Source organism: Lissotriton helveticus, chromosome 5_1, assembly GCF_964261635.1.
Source record: "Lissotriton helveticus chromosome 5_1, aLisHel1.1, whole genome shotgun sequence".
NCBI lineage: Eukaryota > Metazoa > Chordata > Amphibia > Caudata > Salamandridae > Lissotriton > Lissotriton helveticus.
In genome coordinates, this window is record NC_136065.1 from 1,055,722,586 (window position 1) to 1,055,749,293 (window position 26,708).

Sequence of the window (26,708 nt, forward strand, 5' to 3'; positions counted from 1 at the left end):
ATGTTTTATTTATGTTTTGGTTTTGAAAATAGCGAAAAATAGCTTTGTTATTTACAATGCCAATAGTTTTAACTTTCGCAAATGTGACACCTATAGCATTTGTAATGCAACATGTGTTGTATTTACGTGACTTAGATGTATTATAAATAACAATGGATGTAAAAAATTGTATTAATACTTAAATAAAAGTTATTGTAATTTATAATGGCAATAGCTTTAACTTTTGTAAATAACTTTTGTGAAGATTACGTTCAGTGTATTTTATTGTGACGAAAATCCAAGAACAGAAGTGAAATATTAACATCTTTTTGTGACATTTGTAATAAAGCTTGAAACACTGAGAGAACATATTTGAACCAGTTGTTGAATGGTTGCACAGATTGATGTGGTGCCACCTGAGTGATGTTGTGGGCAATAGCTAGATAAGAGCGAGGGCGATAGCTAGATAAGAGTGTTTGGGGGGGTTGTGTGGGGGGGGGTGTGGGGGGTGTGTGTGGGGGGGTGTGTGTGTGCGGGTGGTGTGGGGGGGGTGTGGGGGTGTGTGTGGGGGGTGTGGGGGGGTGTGGGGGGTGTGTGGGGGGGGGGTGGGGGGGGGGTGGGGGGGTGTGTGGGTGTGTGTGGGGTGGGTGTGGGGGGGGTGTGGGGGTGTGTGTGTGGGGGGGTGTGTGTGTGGGGGGGGTGTGTGGGGGGGGGGGGTGTGGGGGGGTGTGTGTGGGGGGGTGTGTGTGGGGGGTGTGTGTGGGGGGGGGTGTGTGTGTGGGGGGGTGTGTGTGTGGGGGGGTGTGTGTGTGTGGGGGGGTGTGTGGGGGTGTGTGTGTGTGTGGGGGGGGTGTGTGTGGGGGTGTGTGTGTGGGGGTGTGTGTGTGGGGGTGGGTGTGTGTGGGGGTGGGTGTGTGTGGGGGTGGGTGTGTGTGGGGGTGGGTGTGTGTGGGGGTGGGTGTGTGTGGGGGGGGTGTGTGGGGGGGTGTGTGGGGGGTGTGTGGGGGGTGTGTGTGTGGGGGTGGGGGTGTGTGGGGGTGGGGGTGTGTGGGGGTGTGTGTGTGTGGGGGGTGTGTGTGTGTGGGGGGGTGTGTGTGGGGGGGGGTGTGTGGGGGGGTGTGTGTGTGGGGGGGTGTGTGGGGGGTGTGTGTGGGGGTGTGTGTGGGGGGGGGGGTGTGTGGGGGGGGGTGTGTGGGGGGGGGGTGTGTGGGGGGGTGTGTGTGGGGGGGTGTGTGTGTGGGGGGTGTGGGGGGGTGTGTGTGTGGGGGGTGTGTGTGTGGGGGGTGTGTGTGTGGGGGGTGTGTGTGTGGGGGGTGTGTGTGTGGGGGGTGTGTGTGTGGGGGGTGTGTGGGGGGGTGTGTGTGTGGGGGGGTGTGTGTGTGGGGGGGTGTGTGTGTGGGGGGGTGTGTGTGTGGGGGGGTGTGTGTGTGGGGGGGTGTGTGTGGGGGGTGTGTGGGGGGGTGTGTGGGGGGGTGTGTGGGGGGGTGTGTGGGGGGGTGTGTGGGGGGGTGTGTGTGGGGGGGTGTGTGTGGGGGGGTGTGTGTGGGGGGGGGTGTGTGGGGGGGGGTGTGTGGGGGGGGGGGGTGTGGGGGGTGTGTGGGGGGTGTGTGGGGGGTGTGTGGGGGGTGTGTGGGGGGTGTGTGGGGGGTGTGTGTGGGGTGGGGTGTGTGTGGGGGGTGTGTGTGTGGGGGGTGTGTGTGGGGGGTGTGTGTGGGGGGTGTGTGTGTGGGGGGGTGTGTGTGGGGGGGGTGTGTGTGGGGGGTGTGTGTGTGGGGGGTGTGTGTGTGTGTGTGTGGAGGGGTGTGTGGGGGGTGTGTGTGTGTGGGGTGTGTGTGTGGGGTGTGTGTGTGGGGGGTGTGTGTGTGGGGGGTGTGTGTGTGGGGGGTGTGTGTGTGGGGGGTGTGTGTGTGTGTGGGGGGTGTGTGTGTGTGGGGGGTGTGTGTGTGTGGGGGGTGTGTGTGTGTGGGGGGTGTGTGTGTGTGGGGGGTGTGTGTGTGTGGGGGGGGGGTGTGTGTGGGGGGTGTGTGTGGGGGGGGTGTGTGTGTGGGGGGGTGTGTGTGTGGGGGGTGTGGGGGGGGTGCGTGTGGGGGGGGGTGCGTGTGTGGGGGGGGCGCGTGTGTGGGGGGGGGTGCGTGTGTGTGTGTGTGGGGCGTGTGTGTGTGGGGCGTGTGTGTGTGGGGCGTGTGTGTGTGGGGCGTGTGTGTGTGGGGCGTGTGTGTGTGGGGCGTGTGTGTGTGGGGCGTGTGTGTGTGGGGCGTGTGTGTGTGGGGCGTGTGTGTGTGGGGCGTGTGTGTGTGGGGCGTGTGTGTGTGGGGCGTGTGTGTGTGGGGCGTGTGTGTGTGGGGCGTGTGTGTGTGGGGCGTGTGTGTGTGGGGCGTGTGTGTGTGGGGCGTGTGTGTGTGGGGCGTGTGTGTGTGGGGCGTGTGTGTGTGGGGCGTGTGTGTGTGGGGCGTGTGTGTGTGGGGCGTGTGTGTGTGGGGCGTGTGTGTGTGGGGCGTGTGTGTGTGGGGCGTGTGTGTGTGGGGCGTGTGTGTGTGGGGCGTGTGTGTGTGGGGCGTGTGTGTGTGGGGGGTGTGTGTGTGGGGGGTGTGTGTGTGGGGGGTGTGTGTGTGGGGGGTGTGTGTGTGGGGGGTGTGTGTGTGGGGGGTGTGTGTGTGGGGGGGGTGTGGGGGGGGTGTGGGGGGGGTGTGTGTGTGTGGGGTGTGTGTGTGTGGGGTGTGTGTGGGGGGTGTGTGTGTGTGGGGGGTGTGTGTGTGTGGGGGGTGTGTGTGTGTGTGGGGGGTGTGTGTGTGTGGGGGGTGTGTGTGTGGGGGGTGTGTGTGTGGGGTGTGTGTGTGTGGGGCGTGTGTGTGTGGGGCGCGTGTGTGTGGGGCGTGTGTGTGTGGGGCGTGTGTGTGTGGGGCGTGTGTGTGTGGGGCGTGTGTGTGTGGGGCGTGTGTGTGTGGGGCGTGTGTGTGTGGGGCGTGTGTGTGTGGGGCGTGTGTGTGTGGGGCGTGTGTGTGTGGGGTGTGTGTGTGTGGGGTGTGTGTGTGGGGGGAGAGGGCAGTGGGGGGGGGGGTGAAAACACACAAGTACTGTATAACTAGAACATTGACCCATTGCCAGGAAGCGCAGAATGGTAGATGTGCTGTCAGTGGAATCACACTGGAAAGAAAGAAAAAATAAAACGGCAATTGTGCTCTGGTAGGACTAGTGCACAACTGTTGGATGGGAGGCAGTAAATCGACATCTAAAACATACAAACGCTGGCTCTGAACTCACACGCCTGTGTAATCGTACACTGTGGAAGAAAGGTACTAACACTATTCAGCCCAGATTTGCAGTGTCTACTAAAGCTAAATTACTTCTCTAATGATACAAAAACAGAAATCAAAAATGAAAGTCTCTAAACATTTTTTTTTAATACATGTATAGCAAGGGACTGGGACTATACTCGTGAACACTCTTTTTTAGATTGATCCTAGGAGGTCTGACGGCAGCTGCAATATGAACTATGCTATGCAAAAGTTTCCAAATCGGGCAATTTCTGACTGATTGTGTGACCTGGCCTTTTAAAAGTAACATATTCTAACCCCCACAAATGACCCACAGGTACACCTTTGAAAGGAGATGTGCACATGAATACGTTTCATTTGTGCTATTTGTAGATGACGCCATGCAGATTTGTTTTAGACCTGGTAGCACAATAAGCAGCTTGTGAGGAACATTTTATTTTGAGAGCTTAACTTCTAGCGAGTGCAGCCTGCACATTTCTGGATCCTTGTGACCTACTTTAAAAGTTTATAGCTACAATGGATTCAACCTGCAATTATCTCCAATACTCCTTAATCCTTTGAAGTAATAGTTTTTCAGTTCTACTCTCCGTTCAATGGCATGTTTTCCTATTTTGCGAAAAAGAATCCTATTTTCAATGTGGTTACTGCTTAGAGTAAAGTTTCAACTGAGGCTTTAGTTGCATAATTCATATCATGATAGCCCTCACAATATATGTTTAAAAGTGTGATGGCAACATCCTTAAAGACAGACTCGTGTGATGGACAATTACACGGGTTAAAAGTATTTTGACTTTATTCTCGGAATTAAAAATGCATGGCATATAGGGCTTTGTATAAATCGTATTACACTTTTGACATAGCAGCCTACACAATCATAAAAGGCAAATTCAGATTACCATTGAGAAATACTTTACCAAACAAATTTCCATACTTTAACATTTGCAAAGGAATATTTAAAGCCACTACTGAACTAAATGCCTTCACATCATTGAAAACACAAGTCACCGGCTAGACCATTCACCCTCTAAGATGCCAGCACGGCCTAAATTATCTGCATTGAGAAAAGACAGAACTAAAATGAAAACTAATCAAGTTTGGTGTAGGTCTGGGAGTAAGCTTTGGTGTTATCATCTGACTGCTGCAACGAAATCTACAACCCCATGCCACTTCCCCCCCCACCCAGCCCCGCTCCCCAAGTGAACTCCGGACTGGCTGCATTTCCTCTTATGCCAAAACACAGACCCCCTGCTATTGCTCTGGTCTTGAAGGGATGTGCACAACACTATTTTTTTTAATTTATAAAAACAAGTGGGCAGCTTTTGGCCTTGAAACAGCAGCCCCGCTGGTTAATTGGCGCGCTTTTGTACGTTGTAACAATTCACATATATAGATCAATCAATGAAAAAATAAAAGCTTTCTAAATACAAACAAGACATGAACACCTCCGCTGGGCACCTTCGGACTGCATGCAGCCCGCTGTCAGACGCCACTTTTCAAGCAAGAGCAGCAGCAGTTGCCAGATATAAACTACCAAGATGATGTACTATGTTCAGGGCACACCAACATGACAGACCTTTACTTCCATCGTAGCACAGAGGCTGCTTCGGCATTAAAAGGAGCGCTTAACAAAAATACTAATATAATTATCCGTGGCGGCTGAACATACTAGTACCTGGCGTTAACATTTAACAGATCTACTGCAATAAACATGGGAACGGTTGCAGTAAATTCAGGAACATTGACACATTTCAATGTTCGCCTTAATGAGCTTCTGCTTTCAACTTCTACAGAACAAGGCATAACAAAGTGCATTGTGCCATAAATAAAATGTTAAAAGCACACCGATTACTCACAGCTGTCGCTTAGCCTGACTGCAGAATTAAATAAGCCGTGAGCGTGCACATCCCGAAACCGGAAGTTCGGGAGAGTCACACCTGTCGTGGGGCGGGACTTCCGTCTTCTGAGGGAAGCCCGCGCCCACGGAGTGGCTGGTCCAGAGTAGCAGTGGGGACGCAGGGCTCCCATGCCTGAGGGAGAGCCCGCGGTGTCTGCAGAAGTCCGGAGTGGCGCCGATGCGGTGAGTAGGGTTTAGTTGTACTGGGGTGGCGGCGGTGGGGGGGTGCTCGTGTGTGCGTGTGCGTGCGAAGCGAAAGCAGGGGGGGGTGGCTGTGCGTGTGTGTTGGCAGTTACTGCATGCGAGAAGAGCATTAGGCTTGCAAGGGAGACAGGAGATGGGCACAGTGTGTAAATGTACGTGGTGAACTCACGCGTGCCCCAGTCCGGCCTGCAGCCTTTGCGTGCCCATCTCCTGTCTCCCTTTCAAGGCCCTTAAAAGCAGAGTTGACAGCTATAGGTCTCGCTGGCGACAGCGCTTTCGCGATGTGTCGCCAGGTGCGAGACCTAAAAAATGAAACCCCATCAAGTGCATGACACGAAGTGACCAACATGTAAACTATTGCACATCTTGACCTTTCCTTTCAAAATCACAGGACTGCCAAGAACAAAATCAGAGTAGATCACACTAAAGCAGTGTTCTTTAAAAAAAAATGCATAATAATTACTACCCAACTATAAACAGCAAGAATTCAGTTTAAGACCTACATCTTTAAAACCACCACACTTAAAAAGTGAACACTTGAAAATATAAAGTGCTTTACATTCATAAACATGAGATGTACTTATGCAGTTTGAAGTACCCATTTTACGTAACACTTTAGTGAATAATCTGCTTGTTGCACTGTACTTGAAGAATAAGGAACACAAAAAATTAAGATAGATAATAAAGATCAACTACGAAATGGACAAAACCCTATTTTACCTTCAAACACATTTTTTTGCCTCTGGTCAGGGGCGCTATAGCTACCCAGGTAGGATGACGCCCAAGCCTGGACCTCAAAGCACAATTTTGTTTAATGATTTATCAAGAGAAACCCTTTATAATTTCTCAAAGAGTCTAGGGATACAGCTTTTGATATTTTATTTTCTAGATATCACGAAAACATACATTTTACTCCGCTCCTTGACAGGCTTGCATATTTTTTTTATTAGAACAATATTTCTAAAAGGGATGTTGTGCCAAACATTGTCAGAATATCTCCAACCCTTTTTAGAGTTCAGAGAAAAGAAATTGCCCCCATTTTGTGAATCTAACAGAGTGCAAATCTTATCAGAAGACAAATTTAAGAGTAATTGAAACCACGAGTAACTACTTCTAGCTGATTCCAAGCAATGATACCAAGAGCCATCAGAAAAGCCGGAGCCATGGAGGAGAGGGAAGTAAGTTGTCCAGAAGTTCTCTCCAAACAGAGCCAATCCATCTGTTTCTCAAAATTTGCTCTGAAATGCCTTTGAGAGGTTTGTGTGTGCAGGACACGAGATTTCATCACATCTTAATACACCAAAAGCGCATGTTTTTACAAAATCAAGGTGATGTAACCACATTGAGTTAAAATAAAATCCCAGATATTTTAGAACATTTACCCAATCAATGCTGGACACAACATGGTGCGACGATCTGCTGGGAATTTTCTCCTTCGAAAAACAAATGTATTTTAATTCCCTCTAAATTAATGATCCACCAATGTCAGGACCAATTCTCCAGCAGCCTGTCTATGTTGAATGCCTACTGGAGTACAGATATTTAATATTAGATATTTAGGAGATAGTGGATGAGGTGTTACCCCATTTTAGGTGAAAAGTAAGGATTTCAGTTTTTGTGGCAAATTCTCATGACTTACAACAGCGTCTGTAACGACCAGGATTCAGGTGGTCAACTTAAGCCAAATAATTTCAGGAACTGAGCAAGTGATTTTGTGAATGAAATTTATATTACCCTTCCGCCCAAATACCTTATCACATTGTTGTTCAATAATTTGGTACAACTCACTTTATTTCCTGATAAAACAATATTTTTCAAAATTACAATACATAGGCAAAGTAAAGGTAATTAACAGGTCAGAAATGCATCCTACATATTATCAGTCTAATGAAGGGGCAAATTTCAGATAAATGTATGCAGTATGTGGCTTCACGTACATAATGTTTGTTACTCGAAAAGACGTTACCACACATTATTCCACTTTAGAAACCTGCGATATGCACTGATAATATTCTACTAGGATCTCTAACTTTGCACCTATGCTTGTGTATTAATGTGCTTTGCTGTGAATTAAACACTGCAAAATAAATTACATTTGTGGAACTATTAAGACCCAGAATCTGGAAACAAACCCCACAGATGAGTAACTGAAACCAATGAAATCATGGGACAATGTTTTCAACCCTATTGGTTTCCAAACGTAAGTGGCAGAAACTAAAAAGATGACAGACTAATAACTATATATAGTGATCATGTTTTATTTTCCTTTAACTCAGTGTTACTTCAAAGTCAACCAATTGAAACTTGTTTTTCTACAAAGAAGGAAGAGTCCAAAAATGTAAATAGAGACTTCAGCAATTTAAAGCTCTTGGAGTGAATTTTACAGATTACTGCCATTACAAAGATGAAAAAAATACCACCACCTGATGCAGGCACATTAAAGGCAATGTTTAACTGAGATTCTAACAACCTCTTAATGAATTAAACACAAATCTTGCATCACAGATTGCCTGCCACCAAAATATACTCAGTAATCCTCCTCATAAACCAAACACAATAATCAAATATGAGCTTTTTGGAATTGCTAAATGGTTCAATAAATCAGTAGGATTGTTGAGGCCAGCCCTTGGCTGGCTGAGCTCCTTTTTTTAGATTCTGGAGATTCAAAAACAGGTTGTCTGACTGAACCCCTCTTATCCAAGAGCCAAAGCTTTGAAATGGGGTGTCCCACACAACTCTCCTGAGCCCCAACCTTTTCAATGTGCATATGAGTCCACGGGCCTGACTGGTCTAACTTTTTGGCATTAAGATCGTATGCGGATGATACGCAGCTCCTGCGCTCTTGTATAGAGGATTCAGTGAGCGTCAAATAATCTTTTGCTCTCAGTAGGAAGGCCCTGTTAAACTGGCCCCAGTCTGATAAATTACAACGCAGCCCATACAAAACAGATCCTTCTCTTTGGTTTAACCCCTTCTTTAGGGTGGACTGGAGCTTGGCCTCTAGAACTGAGGTCCTGCTTACATAAATGAGGATCAAGAAGTACCGACCAGGAAGACTGCTACGACCTAATAGCGTTGGCCTGTTAACAAATCCAGTTTCCGAAACCATTGGGGGTGGGGGTCCTCCTTTATGGTCAGAGCAGCATGTATGTGGAACCAGCTGCCTGATCATGCGAGATTAAGAACCAAGGAAGCATCCTTCAAAAAGGCCCTTAAAACACATCTTTTTAAGCTTTAGGACTTGGTACACTGGAGAGCTCAGCCCCTTCTCACCCGTTGTTTTATGTTGAGCACCGGGACACTTAGAGTAGCTGTGCACTCTATAAAAGATATTCCTTCTAGTCTGATAGCACCCTTTTCTCTTCCCAGATCCTTCCAAACATGGAAGAGAGAATTTCTATTTATCTAAATGTGTCTTCAGTGCCTCTGGAGGAATGCTGTCAGCTACTGCTGCCTTCCCAATTCTCAGATGTTTGATGGCTCACCATATTTCTTCCTTGGTTGGTTTGCTGCCATTCATTAGCAAGTCACTGCCAGCTGGCTGTATGTCTGGTGGAGACTGCGGCACAAGTCGACCCAGTAGCTCTTCAAAGTGTGTCACCCATCTTTGTTGTTGGCCTTCATTACCCATGATTACCTTCCCAGCTTGGTCTTTAGCAGTTATTTCAGGGTTTCCTTATGTCGCAGAGTTGTTTCAAGTTTTCATGGCTTGCTGCTTCTTTGGCAAGACCATTGATGAATCGTCGATTGCCTGGCCTTAAGATTCTTTTCGCTTCCTTGTTGGTTTTGCCACTAGGACACTCAACAGCACCTGGCTTGGACTTGGTATTTAACCCACGTTCTGAAGTTTATGACTGGTTTCTAAGACCTCTAGTGAATCGGATGCTTTCCGTTTGGAAGGGCAAAGAAAAGGTTATGTCGCCTGAAAGACATTCCATTTAACCTTTAAAGGAGTATGTAGTATCCCTATATATAATTATTGCACAGAACGAAACACTAAAAACAGTGGAAAGGAAATTACAGCAATATGTGATACCTGAAATTAGTCAGATTAAATTCCTTACAAAATGAACACTGGCCATGAAGAACTACATGTTTGCAGGGGCAGGCTACTTAATAAATCTACTTGTCCTGTAACAAAATCCACTTGTCCCCTTTGTTCCATGTCATGCAGCAACAAATAACGCAGCAATCTCATTATATAAGAGTTCTGATATAGCCTCTGATTATGCCAGGGTTCATACCATAGTAGTGTTTGAATACTAGCAATTCCCTTATGCTGCTATGTTTCTGCAGGTCTACATACAGGGGCTGAAGGTAGTGGTAAGCAATAATTCCATGGTTGGAATGCCCTTTTTAGTCTGTGCAAACCTACTAACGTGCATGTTTTAAGGGTTTTCACCAAATCTTTTCTAATCATTTCACATAGTGAGAACGGTTGGAAATTTACTACTGACAGTGGCAGAGTTCAAACTACTTCCAGGGTTGGGGAAAAAGTAGTTGGAGGAGAAGTGAACTTGAAAACATTCAGATTTTCACATAAGCAAATCTACACCTGCATATTTACACATGCTAAAATGCAGTTCACAAATATTTACTGGGAGTACTATTTCTTGGCCTACTTCTGTAAATTCATGGAAACTGTACATATGCACTTAATGCAAGGATATATACCATGGATGCACTTTTGAGACTCTTTAATAATTGGGCCTCTAATTAGGCCTGGCGTTAACCATGACCTTTTGTTTTGTTTTTTATTCTGTTTCTCTCCGTCTGTCTATCAGCTGGCGTCCCTGTAAGTGACAGTATTTTGCTCTTTTAAAAGAAGCATATTGGCGCACAAAGTTGTTTTGTTCAGTGCCCAGAACCGCTGTGGCAATGTGTGCTGAGACCAACATTTTTTCTTTGCTTTTGCCAATGCTTGTTAGAATGGTGAGGACCCCGCAGCTCCCACACTGTTAACGTTTTACAAAAACCATGCCTAAACAAGTCACGCCTTGACAAAACCAAAAGGCTGACCACCAATTTCAGACCCACTAGCTTTGCCAATGCTAGTTTTGTTCTTGTTTTCCATATTCGTATTTAAACTGGTTACACTGATATTCCATTCTGAATATTTTTGGGAAATACTAACCTATATACACATGTTACTAAATGATGCTGCAAAGATATGGTACCTAAAATCTTACAGTAGTTTAGCTAAATGTTTTCTTTTCTTACATGCATTTTTTTGTGAAAGTTTTATTTTGAAAGCAAAGAATCATCACTTTTGCTTTCCAGCTTCTGCAAATATTTGCATATAATCAGAGAACATTCTGGGTGCATTATACAGAGCCTCATATTATTAAACTTTGAAAATGTGTGTACACTTTTATACTGGACCATCGTCAGTAGTGCAGGCTGAGCGTAAAACATTTACTTTTAGTGCTCACCCTAATAATAAAGGCTTTGCGTTGATGAACCATATATACAAGTTTGAACAGCATTAACACACATATAACACACACTTTACCTTAATTGTAGAGAATGCCCTTCCCTGAGCCACAATGTGGTACTGTAAACTTGCAGCCAAGGAGTTTGTGCTGCAGGGGGTTGGACCTACTTGTCCCAAGGACAAAATGCACATTAAAACTTGTAGCCCTTGACCCCAAAAACAATGCCCCAGGCGTTGGGCTATAGGAATTCCACATCCCTGTGTTTGAGAAACTACAGCTGAAAGGAACATCTATGGGTAGTACATTACCTCCAAGGATAGCAAACCTTTACATGCATGTTTTAGATAACCAACATTAAAACAGACATCCCCTGCCTCCTCCTTTGCTTCCAGTATTATACTACGAGAAGTATATTGATGGCCCTGATTACATCGGAAGGGGTCACCATCTCGGCATCTTGGATAAACATATGCAATCCACATTTCAGTTTTGCTAGTACATTTAGTAAATTAAGCCAATCTGCTTTAAAATTATTCCTTACAAAAGGAGTTAGTCTGACGTCTGAAGGACAGAAGAAACCTACTGCCAAAGACATACTACTTTTCAAGAGATTCCATTCAGGAAGCTTGCTGGAAAATCTTCCCATAGGAAAACAGTGCATTCTGGTTAGAAACCTATATCAAGGCACTGACAGATTATTATATGTCTGATTATGGAATCAGACTTTTTGACCTACTTCAAGGAAGTAATAAACAAGAATTGGCATATCCTGAACATAGGGTCTACAGATCTGGCCAACAAATTATTTTAAGGAAAGCAAAAATCCGAGGTATAGGTTGGAACACACCAGACCAAAGAATAAATGCACACAAAATCAAACAGAACTGTGGATTTTACCCCTTGGGGAAATTCACAGGGATGAAAACACGATTGGATTTTGAATGACAAACTCCTTGGGAATCACACAAATTTACAAACTGCAACAGTGAGAGTAATTTACACGACAATATCCAATCTTGTTAAAATATGTTGACATGAAAATGTGTAAATTAAGATTAGGATTGCAGAACACCTCATTAGATTATGCACATGACAACAAAACTTTGTGCACATCCTTTAACACAAAGCCACAATGAGGACAACATGATATGGAGAGTGAGAAAAGCCACTCACAATGAACTCAGTTGCACAAATGTAAAAATCTTAGTACTAAAACCCTGTATATTCAAACTTTGGACACATAGGCTCGAAAAAAAGATATACTATGTGCAACTTTAATTACATAAAAATAGGACATCTTCTGCTCAACGTATCTGTAAACATTCCTCAGGATTGTTACAGTAAACTTAGATACCATGGTACAGCTTACTAAAAGGCTAGAAGATTATGCAAGTGACTAAGAACAACGGATCCCTACAAACTTTCATCTCTGAATCACAGCTTAAAGGGGGGGGGGGATAAGAAACCACGAAAATCCTATATTTAATTAAGGAAACTGGGATTTACCTCGTTTGGGAGGACAGGATGGCCAGGTTGCAGGAGCCTTGTGATGATGCCCAAAAAAGTACACTGTCATCCAGGAGAACGTACAGGCTCAATCACACTTCATTTTAAATCAAATACCTACAAAAGTCCCTTTCAGGGTAAATTTGCATTTTTACTTTGAAGTACAAACATCAACATCCAAGTTATTAATTTCCAGCACGAACATCCTAATGGCACAGTAATTTATGCTGCTAGAGAGGAGCCATCCATCAAAGAAACGCCAAATTGAAACTCCCACCATGACAGTGATTGCTGTAGTACTCTTGGGTTCCAGACAAATCCTAACTTGCTGACAAGAAGTTGATAAGTCCACCTTTGCTAACATCTCCATGAAGAAAGTTAATATTTTGTTAATTTTAATCTACAGAAAAGCATTCCACCTATAAGCACTTGTAGTAGCTGTTGAGGTCCAAACAGCAATGTAACGCGTGTTCACCACAAAGACTCAAAAGACTAAGCCAATTCTGTTTTACTGGACATGATGTCCAAAAAAAAAAAAAATTTCGGTTTCACTTAACCTCATCCGCGCTAAGCGTTTTCCCGCTGTGCGCTGAGTTTTTCGAAAACCCGCAGTTCATGACGAGCTGAGCTCGTCATGAGTGTACGAGAGGCGCAACTCATGATGAGCTGAGCTCGTCTTGATTGTCGAAGGGGTTAAGCACTTGCCATGTTAAGCCCTCACAATATGCTTGTCACATGCTCAGAAGAATCAGCATCAAATACATTTCCTACAATGCCAGATTCTCTTCCAGGTGTGGAGCACTTCAAGATAATATTAAGAGGAAAATATTCTGCGTTTTCCATGGAAGGAGACTCACCAAGAGTCGACAGAATAAACTAGGGTGAAGATGCCTTGTATATTCATAGCTGTGTCACCAGGGAACAGTGACAAATGGGTCAACAATATAACTTCCACTTTATGCAAGGAAAACACCACTTTCCTTTTAGAAAACTGCAAAGTTTTAATAGTGGACCTGGTAACTCCCAAGCAGGATTTTTTTTTCTTAAAGATTTGGACTTGAAGGTGCTTTAGTGTCATCCAATGCATATATTATGATGAGTAATTGGGCCTGGGTAAAACCTAGAGTTCACCCTGATATTACTATGTGAATAATCCAAACCAAAGTTATATGGGATGTTGTCCTCTACCAGAATTTGGGTGCATCATTTGTTGCTGCTAAGCGTTAGTGGTATTCCACCTTCGACAACTGTTGCACTAGCCAGATGTAGGCGAGATATGGGTACTGGACGTGCAAAGAAAAGATGCGTTTTAAATGAATATGGGCTTCCATGTCTCATGCCGCCAATAAACTGTATTTGGGGTCAAAGGTGAGAAAATCCATTCACACTTTCACTGTGAGGTCTTTGGTAACATCCAGTCAGCATATGGATAGTGCTAGATGGGGACAACCAGTGTTTGAAGCTGTTGGGAGAGGCCTTTTCCGCAGGGTATCTCCAAACATTTTACCTTATTCCTTCTTTGATTTTCTAATAAGTCCCAAGTACAATGCATTGTGTGCACCCAGGGCCTGTTAATCAAATGCTACTAGTGGGCCTGCAGCACTGATTGTGCCACCGACATGAGAAGCCCTGCAAAACATACCTCTGCCTGACACTGCAGTGTGTGTGCAGTTTAAACTGCCATTTCAACCTGGCAGGTGTATCCACTTGCCAGCCCAATACCTTTTTATTACATGTAAGGCCCCCCCCTAAGGCAGCCCCCTGGGCAGGGTACAATGGATTTAAAAAGTAGGACATGTACTGTGGTGTTTTACATGCTCTGGTTGAGAAATATGGCTAATTTTGTTTTCCACTACAGTAAGACCTTTCTCTCCCATAGGTTAGCATTGGAGCTGCCTGGTTAGATATTACAGGTGTATCTTCCAAATGGGAGCTGATACAGATTTAGAATTTGGCGTGTATGGACTCAATTTAAAAACATCTTTCAGTGAATTTGGTTTTTAAATTGCAAGTCTGAAAATACCACTTTTAGAAAGTTACCATTTTCTTACTTTAACTATTATGTGCATCTGCCCATCTCTGAATACACATCTGGGTCAGGATGTCAGCTCAGCTGTTAGTGCATTCACTCTTGACAATCACACAGAGGGATCACAGGCGAGCCCTGCATATCCTCATGGCCCATCCCCTGGCTGTTGGGCCTTCCTGAGTTAGTGGTGGTGGGAGGAGTTGACGCACCTGAAATTGGCTGTGCCATCCCTTAAAAAAAAGAAGTCTTTGCCCACCACCCCCCCACCCATTGTGTGTCTGGAGCCAGGAAATGGCGGGGCCTTGTGCACCACAAAGACCTCTCTTTGAAGTTTGCCTATTTCAAAGGCTGAAATGGGTATAAGTACTGTGGACAACCACATACTGCTCTGCTATGACACTGGATCAGAAATACTCAATCTAAATGAGGTAGTACTGCAGCACATGAACAGGATATTGAAGGTGGAGCCACACCTCTAAAGCCCAGGGGAAATTCTAATTAAAGTTGATGGATCAAGTTTCTGAAACCTCTAAAATGGTTTGATAATCAAATTGTTACCCAAGCTGTATTAAAAATAATTACTGCCATATTTCAAGAATCTACTCAATAATATCAAAGGATTGAATATTGATCTATAAAACAATACATAAATGATATACACTGGAAGAGTAAGCAGTAAACGTAGAGCTAGAATCACACCCAATTTTGAAGTCAGAAATATGAACAAAGCATTTATCCAACTGATGGAGCAAGGATTCGCACATGAAGCGACTTGCTTGAATTCATGAACCTCGAATAACGTTAATAAAGTAACCAACATGTTTGTTTTACTAATATAACATATTTAACATCAATATGGGGTGTCCGAGTGAAGCTTGCTTATGTGTTTACTAAACCTAATACGCTTGCATCTACTGGACCTCTGATACCATGTACTTCGATCACTTCTTGATTGACATTCTGCCAGGAAAAATAGCTGTGCTGCTTCAGGGAGGGCTGTCGCTTTGCAGTTTGCTTTGCTTACACGCTGCTTGTTACTTCTGTCCTGAGAGTAAAAGGACTGGACTTTGCTTTCTACATTCTGCTTTCTGAGGTTCTCCAAGGGCTTGAGTTGAGCTTGCCTCCTGGTAAGGCTCAGGGCCATCAAAGACTTCACCTACTAGCACCTGAACTCCTCTGCTGAGAGCCCAGTCTTGCCAAGTGGTGCCAAATCCAGTTCCTGGGCTTGTGGAAGTGAGTTCTGGTGCAACAAGAAGAGAAATCAACGCATCGACTCGCAGCGTCATTAGGAATCAGTGTATCATCACTAAACTTAACACATTGCTGCGGTCAGCACTGAAGCATTTCACAATTCCACACGAGGACAATCCTGGACATAAAGCTGGCCATCCATGGCGCAACAATGGTGGTCATTCTTGCAGCTGTACGCTAAAATGTTAAAATATTGCATCTGTAACTGTGTTTCCTGCTGCCAGAACCAAACAGGACACCTATTTGCTTCCAATTCTTGTGGATCTCATTAGGTCAGTGTAGCAAGCGCTCCCTCCAATAAATATTGTGTTCATTCCTGAAGCCCTTTGAGCGCTCGAGAGGATACATTGTTGCCGCTAGGACACTCCGCGATCTAGGCATAGTAGCCATATAAAATGAAGCTATCGAGCAAGTGCTGACATCTTTGGGATCAGTGAATAGCGGATATTTATATCGCCCTGACGAAGTTCTTTGAAAGAACAAACCGTGTTTTTTCTCTGAACTGAGTTGGGTGTGTCAATAGATCTTCACACCTGGATGACATGATATTTAGAAAAAATGTCAAATGAGGATGCAACAATGGCACTGTTTTAAATATATGTAGTAAGACTGGTCAGCAAAAACCATTCTATAGAGAGGGGTTTGGAGTACCACTGGAACGGGCCGTGGGGCCCATTTAGCAGACAAACCCTATAAAGACAACTAACCTATAGAGGAGGGCACATTATGAAAGATCTGAAACGTTGCAGGAGGAAATGTTCATATAAACTACTTATGGGGAATGGTATTGTACCTATCCGTTTACATTGTGACTAGGGTAAAGCATGAAACAATAACACACTTGACGTTGAATTTATCACTGGATAATGTGGTACACAAAAATTAAGATGTATTAATACATTTATTATTTTTATTACTTTGGAGCCCGGGTATATATAATAGACATACATTGTCCAGAAAACTAGGCTATAGAAGAGACTGTATTGTGGAGCATTACACATTTTGTCAAAGAGGTTTGGACAAAAGTTTGGGTTAACATGTTTTAAACACACGGGGAGTTTTCCAGATAAAGGTATGGGGACGGTGAACTGTGAGAAAAGGCCCACAGGCTGTGTGTGGTATTGGCTTTAAATCAATGTTACTTCCACATTTTAAAATGACGATGTAGGCACAAGAAATTGGGTTAAATGGTTTTCAAACTCAGAATGCTTCATTTACCTCGTAGAGGTGGTTTCAACTTGTGCGTCGCTAACACAGTGTGCTAGTTTATGGACTATCCCATGTGATATTCGAGAACAAGAAAACATCGTTGACGTAGCACGCAAATAGGTAGCGCTGAAATGGTTACAGTTTGTGAGCCGCTAACATCTTGTGTTAATTTATTGTCCATCCCTGGTGATATCGGAGGCGCGAGATAACGGCGTTGACGTAGCGCGCATATAAAAAGAGAGGGTCTTCCCAGGCGTTTTCCTTTGAATGCTCTAGAGGATACATTGTTGCCGCTAGGACACGCCGCGATCTAGGTGAGTTGCGAGTTACGCTTATTGGCGGGTACTCCTACCGTAAAGCATTATTTGGGCTGTTGGGACAGAATTTGAGAAAGTTATGGGTTAAGGATCAAATATGAAAAACGCACCGCGCACTAACTATAGATTCGGGGCGACTTGGTAGACATGGTGAAAACAAATGTGTACAGGGATAAACTGTCGGGCCTTTGATTTAAAGCATTTAAGGACTTATTTTGAGATGGCGCGATCGCTTCGAGAAGTACACGCGAAAAGTAGAATGTTAACAACTCGTGATGTAAGTGGATACGCGGGGTGGCCTGCTTCAAATTGAGTGACTAACTGCTTATGTCTTGAATACCGTATCAATTCGGTGAAGCAATTATCGGCATAAATAAAAAAGCCAAGGGCTTGATTGGATACGGGTCTTCTGAAAATGTAATTTTGGAATTTCACATACAGCAACTCTAAACGTGGGGTGACTTATACCAGGAGCCGACTAGAAGTGCGGAAGTAGTATTAATGAAATCGAATTCGGAGGGCTTTTTTGGTCAAAGATATACATGTTGGCTTTATATTGGCCACAAATATTTTTGTATTTGCATAGGCTTTCACTAGGATTTTGTATGTACATACACGGGGCAAACTATGGTAGCCAGAGTGATAAATTTTTTTTATATCAAACTAGTGGCCAACAACTTGCCGCTGAAGCCGAAGTCATCGGAATAAGAGTAGTGTGGCCCATACTTTTGCCCTTGTAAAGCAAGACCAGGCAACAGGAATATGAAGTAGGAGATATTAGATCAAGGGGTATACTTGGAATGAATAATCAAGCATACTGAGTATATTGTTCTTTATTAGTCATTACAGGCACAGTAGCCATATATAATGAAGCTATCAAGCAAGTGCTGACTGTCGTACAATATATGATCAAGGATATTGGGTATGATTTTTGTGAACATTTAGATCAAGATGAAATATCCATATGGGGGATTAAAGATAAGAAAAAAGCAATGTGTCCGGACTGGCCAAAAGATATCTTGATATTAATTTACAATTGTGTAATTACGAATAAGGCTAGAGTTCTGTACCGAAAATTGGAAAGGGGTAGGTGTACATATCTCAACCTTTGGATTGGGGTATGGGTACCTACCAAGTCGTGTGTCAAAAAAGAATGTTAAATGGTGTTCAAAGTTTCTTCCTGTCTTGGTGTAGTAGAGGTTTGTATTGTTTGTCAAATGTATTTTTATATGTTACTATATATATGTTTTTAAATGTTTTTACAGCCTTGACGAAGTTCTTTGAAAGAACGAAACGCGTTGGCTGCCCGATTAAATTTATATGAATAAAGAAGATTAAAAGAAAACGTTAGATCATAACATTGGATGGACATTTCTTAATGGATTTGTACTTGTGTTACTCATGTGAGGTGGTGCAATCCACAGTGGGCAGAAGATTTGATTTTGATCATTGAGATCGACCCTTGGGGACAAAAGGGGCACTGGAAATGCAGACTGTGAGCTAGAAGCTCATAGTCCAATTCTTACTTTGGGAGGGCGGGTGTGTTGCCATGAGAGGAGCGTCTCACACAACTTGATTGTGTGCAGTGTTGTTCCATTGTTGGGTTGCTCCTTCTGTTGCTTTGTAGCTATATTCAGGCTATAAAAGTCCATACACCGACTGGCCAGCGGAGTCGGTTCTAGCATATTTAATCCAGTTTCCAAGCAACAGCTGACGTAAACAAAACCAACTTATTTGCCTCCAGACAATATGTATTTTTTTAGCTTGACCTGTACTTGAGATCCACAGAGATGATGGGGTAAGTTGCAGCTGCAAATGCGTTCATTTATTTAGCTGGTTTTCTTAAATTGTGCGCCCACGTTAGCCTGGTCTCACATACCCTATCGAGCAGCAATTATAAAAGCCTGTATATCAATATCACTATAGTTACAATATTTAAGTTGACACTGTTCAATAGTCACAAGCAGCTATTGCATAAAGCAAGGCATCATTTAATGTTAAAACATGTTTGCCTGGCTATATGCAAAGCAACTCTACAGCTGTGTGGTCTTAACTGTGGAAAGCTCGGACATTGTGCAGAAACAAACCAAGAGTGGGGTTATGCACCTCAAAAGAGCCAGTTAACACATTAAACTCACCAACACATGGAGATAACTCATGTGTTTCAAAACTTTTTTTTGCTAACACAGTAGAGAGGAGTGTATTCTACCACAGTAGGTTGCCAAGTGATCTGTCCAGAACCCACAATTGTATTCCATCTCTTATCAGAAGGCCTTCACAAGTCCATGACATAACCTTTCCCGCCAAACTAGATTGCTGACTTTCCTACAAAACAAATCTATGTCTCAGGTTAAATCTACTTATTTGAACAGGAAGCAAACTATGGACAACCACATACTGCTCTGCTATGACACTGGATCAGAAATACTCAATCTAAATGAGGTAGTACTGCAGCACATGAACATGATATTGAAGGTGGAGCCACACCTCTAAAGCCCAGGGGAAATTCTAATTAAAGTTGATGGATCAAGTTTCTGAAACCTCTAAAATGGTTTGATAATCAAATTGTTACCCAAGCTGTATTAAAAATAATTACTGCCATATTTCAAGAATCTACTCAATATCACAGGATTGAATATTGATCTATAAAACAATACATAAATGATATACACTGGAAGAGTAAGCAGTAAACGTAGAGCTGGAATCACAACCAATTTTGAAGTCAGAAATATGAACAAAGCATTTATCCAACTGATGGAGCAAGGATTCGCACATGAAGCGACTTGCTTGAATTCATGAACCTCGAATAACGTTAAAAAAGTAACCAACATGTTTGTTTTACTAATTTTGCATATTTTACATCAATATGGGGTGTCCGAGTGAAGCTTGCTTATGTGTTTACTAAACCTAATACGCTTGCATCTAAGATGGCTGCTGCTACGCGAGGGTTTCTACTGCGCATGCGTCTGTCATACTCACGTGACATGACGTATTCGTTGTTTTGGAGGGAATCAGCCGCTTCTGCACACTAGTGTTAATATGGCTGCTCTATGTTCTCGCATGCGAGAAGCTTGCACAGCTGCTGTCGCCAAGCTGTTTGCTCTGCCTAATCCTAATGCTATAGTTAAAATTTAGATAATGGGTATAGAGTAGAAGTACATGGTATACAGTGTATTCATTTATTCTGTGTTCTGATATTGTTTCTTTTCTACTTTTCATATATCGTAATCTTTGGGCCTGGTAGACGTTATTACTCCATTTTGAAAGTCCTTCTGCGCATGACAAGCTCCAGAGAAAAGCTGAAGTCATTTGTCATAGAAACCAAGCCAAAGACAGTCATAACCAAGATGTGCCTGGGAAGCTGAACTCTCACCTTGCTAGAGGAAGCTAAACCGTATCGGTTGTATTACAATGTATTCAATGTTCAATTCTCCATTGTTGGGTGGAATAAAGATGTCATGTGAAAATAAATTGATGGGCGGGAACATAAAATTAATATTTAACACTGAAGTTTCAAAATTTGGGTTGGTGTGAGGACCTCTCCTCATTTTTTGTCCAATCGAAATTGGGGATTCTTACACTTGCAACATTGGGGGGTGGTACACTGACCTGGAAAATAGTATAACTAGCATAGGTTTAGCTAGAGAAATCGTCCGACTTGTCTGAATAGCTGACCTGTCACTGACCCAATGCACTCAATAGGTGACTATGAGCAGAGGGCTGCGGAGCACTCTGTCAGAAGATTCGCTGACCCAATCGGGGTTCGGGAAGCTGAGGTGCCGGCAGAGCACTTTGTCGGTGAAATCGATAACCCAATCGGGGTAGTGACTGTTAGCTGCAGAGAGGGAGTAGCGCAGGCGTTGCAACTGAACTGCGGGTGCTGGTCTAAACTTTTGGTGGTCCGGATCCAAATCTGGTTTATCCTGTCCTGATTCTGATCTGCACCTGCTGGCCTACTGGCAACTGCAACTTTCTGGGTTTCTGTCCTTAACTGACCCGTGGCCAGGGTTGGTCTTCACACCACTCTAGGTAGATATAAATCTGTGTGGGTATCGTCATATTTCTGTGTGTCCTTTTCTTTACCTTCCCTAAAATCGATAAAAGCTTTGTTTACATATGTTCCTTTTCTTACCTTTCCCTTTTAAATGATTAAATTTGTCATTTGATTTAATAGTGTTCCATTTTTTTTACCTTCCCTATAGTTATATGCTCAGATTATTTTCGTAATTGCATATTATGTTCCTTTTTCTTACCCACCCTTTGATAATTGCTTAAAGCTGTGCATATTTAGCATGTTCCTTCTCTTTGCCTACCCTTAGACAAATTGTGCAAGTCTGTTTTAAATAGCATGTTCCTTGTTTTTACCTTCTATTTAAATTACTAAATGATTGGCATAATATATCTTCTGCATAGTTATACACTATTTCTGATTTTGATTATTGATAGTCTTATTGCTTTTAATCTTTGGATCATGACCGTTGATGAAATTTAGATAAAGAGTTTAAAACTTTCCAGAGTCCGTGGTTATTATATGAGTGCATATGTTATTTGCTACCTATTATTCCAACTCCCTGATCCAATAGGTTACAGGTACCAGTGACAAGAAATGGTAAGTCAATGGTAGGTAAAATATCTGGTAGTTAGAGCGTAGGTTACCTAATTTTAGAAATGTGTAATTGATTATGGGCCCAGGTGAGTATGGTAAATTTATAGTCGGGTGACCTGCACGCTCTATCACAACAACAGCAACAAAAAAGCTTGCTTAAAACGTGACTTTCTAAATGTACAAACAACTAGCGTGCAACACTATCTTGATGATTAACTAAACTCTAGTTTTACAGTTATATTTTCTGGCCTCTCAATCCAGCATACCATAAGGTTCACTACCCAATATACTTGGCACATGCCACCTGAATCTCAGGTGCAGCTGGAGCGACTTGCACGTAGGAACTAAAGGCAGGGTCTCTTCAAAGTAGCCTAACTGAATAAAAAGTGAGTTTTAAACATGGAACAGAGCTTATGCTTGAGCTAAACACACTGCTTATGGATATCAACACTCCCAAGAAAGTTTTCACATTCAGTGAATAAGTAACTGAGCAGTCATTGGATGGTTTGCATGTTACAGGTTATTTGGACATTATGTTTAAAGTGTGCAGCCTTAAACAAGGCAATTTAATAAACGGTAAAGGACTGGATAGAAAAAGATAGCAAAGTTATTCGGTCAGACTCATACCATAACAAAAATAAACAGTTTAAAAAATAAAGTACCAACAGTGTTTTAGGCAATTTAAAAATGAACAAGTTAGTGCTTTCAGACAGCAAAAAAAAAAAAACTTGTCACAGCGGACAGTTCTCAGAATATGTAGCACAAACAGGGTGGGAAAGAGCAAACTGCTTTTCGACTGCACACAAAGTACAACAGGACCACAAACAACGTTTACCAAGTACAATAAGCTCTACCACAGACAAAGGAACTTTGAAATGTGGCATTCCAGAGCGCTAAACCACCCTGGGTTTCACATCTGCATGTTCTGCTTTTGTAATGTCACTCACAAATCCGGGTTTCAGACCTCCCGTTCAAGCGACACACGCGCTGTCCCCACGTGAAGAACTGATTAAATGCATTTATCAATAAATGGTAACTTTGTTTAAAGAAGTAACCAGGAATAGAAAACCAGGACAGAATCACTGTGTATTTCCGCATCGTACTGTGAAAGGGAAGCAAGATAGTCCTAAAAGAAACGTATTCGGGATTGATTCGGAAAACTACTCTTATGGCCCCTTGTGGGCGGATGAGGTTTTACAAACCAACCAATCACATTCCACCTACCATGCAGTACCGTAGGTCCACGACCCGGCTTGCAGTTTTGCAGATTTATGATAAACTTCAGCCCCTTCTGTGAAACACTCCTAACCTGGAGCCGATAAAAAAAAGGTCGCTTCCTTACCCTCTCATTTCGCTATAAAATGGCAAACAATCTTATCCCAACTTAAAACAAAAGCAAGAATATTTCCACGTGACTCCAGTTCCAGTGCAACAAACCCCCCAAGTGACTTATTTACTAGAAAAGGCGACTAGGAATAAGGTAGCCCAAGTCCCAACCGAAAAGCCTAATGAACTTTTCAAAAGCTGTCTACACCGCCCAAACATGTGCAAAGGTAATCTGCCAATCGAATCGTCCACAAGCAGCCATTAAAACAGGTTTGATCTTCGGTCGTTTATAATAACCAAACAACACAGAGGATAGCGCAACCAGCAATGTCAAGTCATGTGGTTCTTTGTGTATTTAGGAACATTTAGTGTATGGTTAAATACGTCAGTATTCATTTTTACTTTTCTATAAAACATCTAGGTGCCTTCTGTGTTTACCTCGATAGGGCAAATTTGTACTCTCTCCATTGATCTGAGAAACACTAACGGACACAAAAGATGAGAACTCAAATGACAAATCGTATAGTACTGAGTATTCCAAGACATTAAAGTTAATGTCACTAGGTTTACGTGTGCGGGGGAATGAAAGCAGTGGATAATCGATTAGTAGAGAAAAAACAGGGCATAATATTTACATTTAAACAAAATTACAAATACATTCAACTGCGAAAAGTGGCCAAGGAAAACAGCGGCTCAATCAAAACAATCTCGATGTGTATCAAAAGCACTAAAGTCACTTTTTTAACATTAAGGTAGCTACTTAGGGTTTGGTGCAGCGTAAGTATTATCAACCCACAACCTGACACAGAACTGACAATTCTTAGTTCCAGATAACAAACCTTGGCCGCATCTCACTTTGAAAAAAGTAACATATAGCCATATTTTACAAAAACGATTCCAATGTTAAATCGCCTCCGAACTGATACATAAGTGACCAGTTAACTAGGAGTTTTTATGCCCAAGATGATACGATGAAAAACGCTGTGTTCCAACAAAAAAACCTCACTACAGCAGAATGAAGTCAACAGCTCATATTGCTTGCTTACTGGTAAAAGATCATGTTAACACAATACTTCACTTTAACACCTTGCTACCTGGTGAAGCCCCAAATCACTATAATGTATATTAAGGTTGTCAGCTACCCTAACTTTAGAGTCACGGCAATATCTGGCAACAAAAGCCGTTTGTATGGTTTGCACTGACAACAACAATAATACAGATGGTTCATAACAAATACAGGCTCGACTGACGTCTCCACCCTTAAAAAGCGTTATTGGAGTGACGAAAGTTTAATACTTCGTATAACTGTTTGCCATGTAATGCAGCTCTGTCGATACTGTGGCAAAACGTCTGTGCAGAACACCAGGTGCAAAGTCTATTGAGTGGTAAACGGCATTTTGTCTACTCCAATGGGGTCAAACTCCCCATGACAGCTGCTTACAAGGAAATCCTGGTGTCTCGTTACTGCCTCAGACAAACGACCACGCTTCTCCAAAATACCCCAAAACAATTTAAAAGCGGGCAATTCATTCCCTTGCAATAATCAAACATAATCTATCATAGAATTACATGATCTCACTACAGTACGTTCCTTTTACAAATATCGGACACTTAGTTTTCCTTCAGATATTCAAAACTGACTGTCCATCGTTATGTCACTCAGAAATAGGAGAGCCCATTAGCATTGAAACCATCCCACCACACTTAGATGATGGTGCATCGTAGTTTTAAAAGGAGCCTCCACATCTTTAAGTGAGTTTCTATGCATATGAGCGGGCCAACTATATTTACAAGGCTTTGACTTGATTACCCATAGGCATCACGAGTGCGGTTTCGTATTATACATTTAACTATTCACAGGGCAACTCCTTCACAACTCTAGGAGCAGACAGAGCTTGGCACTGCAGTAGCAACAAACAGCCCTGTCCAGCATGGCCCTTCTGCACGTGTCATTTAGGGTGGTTCTGGCCCCGAAGTCCACAGGAACAAGACCCTTCCCCACCGCTCCTTCTCCCGGCCCAGCAGCTCCGGCATGTGCGGCAAACTCCACGTGTCATCTCCATGGGCCGGCCTCAGACTTCCTGGTCTGCCGGCACGGAGTCTTGTTTAGGCGGAAACTGTGCTTGGAGGCCACTGAAGGAGGGCAACTTCTCCCGTAGACGCAGGCGACGTGCAGGTAGCCACACAGGCCCCTTTCAACCGAGTGGTGCAGCAGGCGGGCGCGGCGCCCATCCACGTGTCACCGGCTTCCCGGCGCAGGCATGAACAAAACGGCGGGCCGACAGCCGCCATACCTGGCATACAAGGACTCGCCCGGGCGCATGTTCCGGCCTACCTGGCTTGGACTTCCAGATGTAAAGAGGTCCATGGTGCCGATACTTCGCTTCCTCGCCCGGGCTCCCCACCGAGCCGCCATCTTGGACCCTTGATTTTCTGCGGGTTCGACCGGCAGCAGCGTGCGGAGGAAGACACGTGGGGCAGCTGCAAGGGGAGGGGCGGAGCCTATCGACGCAAACTTGCACGTAGGGCGTAATCGGCAAACGCCGAGGCGCCATCATTGTAGTGGCGTAATATTGCGCAAAAAGCTAATCAGACAGAAACCGCACTTTACAAATGTGGGAGTTGACGCCCTATTGGAAATGGCCTTTCCCGTAAACGAACTTTCACTGAGCTATGGCTGTTTCCGAAACAAAAGTTTGACTGTTTCCGAAACAAACATTTAATCAGGCATATGGTTATTGTAAACAAGGAAATCAGGTGGACATCTTTCCATGTTTAGCGATGCACTGTAGTGTAGCATGTTTTTGAGATTAGCGGTTCCATATTGTAAAGATGAAGACTGTCAACGTAACACATATGTCTTTTTTTAAAGTTTATTTTATTTAGTGCATTTTTATATAGCGCGGACTTTACCCAAAGGTGCCAGAGCACTTCACAATAGAACTAAGTACGTTATATGAGGAGAATTGAACATATTTACATGTTACAGAAACAAACAAGAAAAGAAAAGGTAGAATAGGACAATAGATTGGCAGTCAAACAAAAAACACATTAGGTTGAAGATCATACAGGCATAGATTACTATTTCACAATATTGAAAGAACTTCCTTGAGGGACATGAAATGGGAGGTATTAGTTCTGGAAATGTCTTTGGAGGAGATGAGATTTGAGGTCAGTTTTGAAGGTCCGGGTAGAGGTGGTGGTACAGAGTAGTGGAGAAAGTGAGTTCCAGATTTTAACCACACTGCCTGAGAAGGATTGAGCCATCGATATTTCCCTTTTGAAGGTGAGGGGCTCAAGCAGTAGATTTTCCATATTCTGAGAATGTCTAGAGCCTCCAGAGATTTTAAATTTAATTGCCAGGTATCGAGGGGAGGAACTGTGCAAGGCTTTTTGGGTGATACATGCAGTCTTGTAGATTGATCTTGCCTCAATGGGAAGCCACCGAAGGGAAGACAAAATGGGTGTGATGTGGTCACTTCTTTTGGCCCCAAAGACAAAACGAGCCGCTGAATGGAGAATGGATTTAAGAGGGTAAAGGTGAGATTTGGGGAGGCTAGCAGGAAAAGAATTGCAATAATCCAATCTAGAGAGAGCCAGAGATTGGACAAAAGTTTTTAGGTCTTGCTCCTGAAAGAAACGTCGAATCCCCCAGAGAATGTGCAGTTGGTATTGTG

General features: G+C 43.5%; 1 protein-coding gene across 3 annotated transcripts in view; it reads right to left on the reverse strand.

Moving 5' to 3' along the window:
• The window catches only part of PPRC1 (PPARG related coactivator 1), a 156,121-nt gene extending 130,590 nt beyond the window's left edge, over positions 1-25,531 (reverse strand). Inside the window, exon 1 of one of the 3 annotated variants that reach the window (XM_078643599.1) lies at positions 25,367-25,531. In XM_078643599.1, the coding sequence (XP_078499725.1) occupies positions 25,367-25,447 (81 nt within the window). In that variant the 5' untranslated portion in view covers positions 25,448-25,531. Of the gene's footprint in view, positions 1-22,652; positions 22,834-25,366 lie in introns of those variants that run through there. The other 2 variants (XM_078643598.1, XM_078643600.1) reach the window with 2 other exon arrangements.
• Positions 25,532-26,708: the final 1,177 nt, after the last annotated feature.